The 1,380-nt window shown below is 39.4% G+C and overlaps 1 protein-coding gene across 1 annotated transcript in view; it reads left to right on the top strand.

Moving 5' to 3' along the window:
• LOC100631603 (Msx) overlaps positions 1 to 881 on the top strand; it is a 1,902-nt gene extending 1,021 nt beyond the window's left edge. Inside the window, 1 exon segment of the mRNA NM_001279267.1 lies at positions 73 to 881. Within this exon segment, the coding sequence (NP_001266196.1) occupies positions 73 to 668 (596 nt within the window). The 3' untranslated portion in view covers positions 669 to 881.
• Positions 882 to 1,380: the final 499 nt, after the last annotated feature.

Raw genomic sequence — 1,380 nt, 5'->3', positions numbered from 1 at the left:
CCTCTCTTGTAATTTACATTACTTCCTTCTCTCTCTCTCTCTCCATCACTCTCTCTCTCTCTCTCTCTCCAGTTTCAGGTAGTCCTACAATTGGCCAAGCAAAGCTAAAGAAGCAGAAGAAAGACAGAAAACCTCGCACACCATTCACAAGTACCCAGCTCATAGCTCTAGAGAGAAAGTTTCGACAGCAGCGCTACCTCTCGGTTGCAGAGAGAGCAGAATTTGCAGAGTATCTTAAATTAACTGAGACCCAGGTCAAGATTTGGTTTCAAAATCGAAGGGCAAAGGAGAAAAGACTGAGAGAGGCAGAGGCAGAAAGAGCAGCACGTAGCCTTGGGATACCCCTCTCTTACGCTCACTACCACACAGAGCTCCTGCACAATCCTCTCATTCATGGCTCTGGAATGAGTCTACAGCCGAATGCAGCTGCAAACACACTTGGTCTGTTTCAACAAGGCCCGCTCATAGCCTCGCCACCAGTACCACACACACCGCACTATCCCCACTCTCAGGCTTTACACTTTAACCATCCTCATCAACCTCATCCAACTTCATCTATAAAGTATGAGGGGCAGTCTCCACAGCAGCAGAGCAGCCCGGCCACTTTAGGATTTATGCTGGATCCAAACAGGTCCTCTCTATCAGTCCCTCATACTACAATCTCATAGGAATTCAATAAAACTTTCTTACTATTTTATTTATTTAATCTCTCCTCCTTCCAACAATCCTCTTGTTGTTTTTTCCCTCTCTCTTTCTCTCTCTCTTCACTGCTCCTCCATCAATTTTCACATGTAGAAGAACCATTTCCTTAATAGTTACTGTGCACTCACATGTATTATCTCAGTGTGATTATAAATCTACTATTTCCCTCCTTTTACAAGTAATTATTTGTACCATTATTATTATTATTATTATCATCATTATTATTATTATCATTATCATTATCATTATTATTATTATTATTATTATTAATATTCATTATAATAAATTATTATCATTATTATCATCGTTATTACGATGTTATAATATTTATCGAGAAAAAAGCATTCTTTCTCTCATCAAGACAATTATCGCAAAATACCTAAGCAGGTGTGTTTGGGACACATCTGTTCTCTTACTCTCAGCCTAATCCACACGCACACACACGCACACACACACACACACACACACACACACACACACACACTGTTATGAGGTGTGTTACCTAATGAAGCAATTTTCATTTTGTCTTTCCTCAAGAGTATACGAAATAAACTTGTCATTTACTCTAGAATGCTGTACGACTCATTTATAGTATAGTATAGTACAGGAAGATATGCAGACACACACAAAATTGAGCTAAGTGGTTTGAGTGGATGGATGGATTGGAGTAAATAGTGC

Source organism: Amphimedon queenslandica, unplaced genomic scaffold, assembly GCF_000090795.2.
Source record: "Amphimedon queenslandica unplaced genomic scaffold, v1.1 AMPQUscaffold_13506, whole genome shotgun sequence".
NCBI classification, from domain to species: Eukaryota; Metazoa; Porifera; class Demospongiae; order Haplosclerida; family Niphatidae; genus Amphimedon; species Amphimedon queenslandica.
The sequence above is the reverse complement of the archived record's forward strand: the minus strand, read 5'-3'. Positions and strand labels throughout refer to the sequence as shown.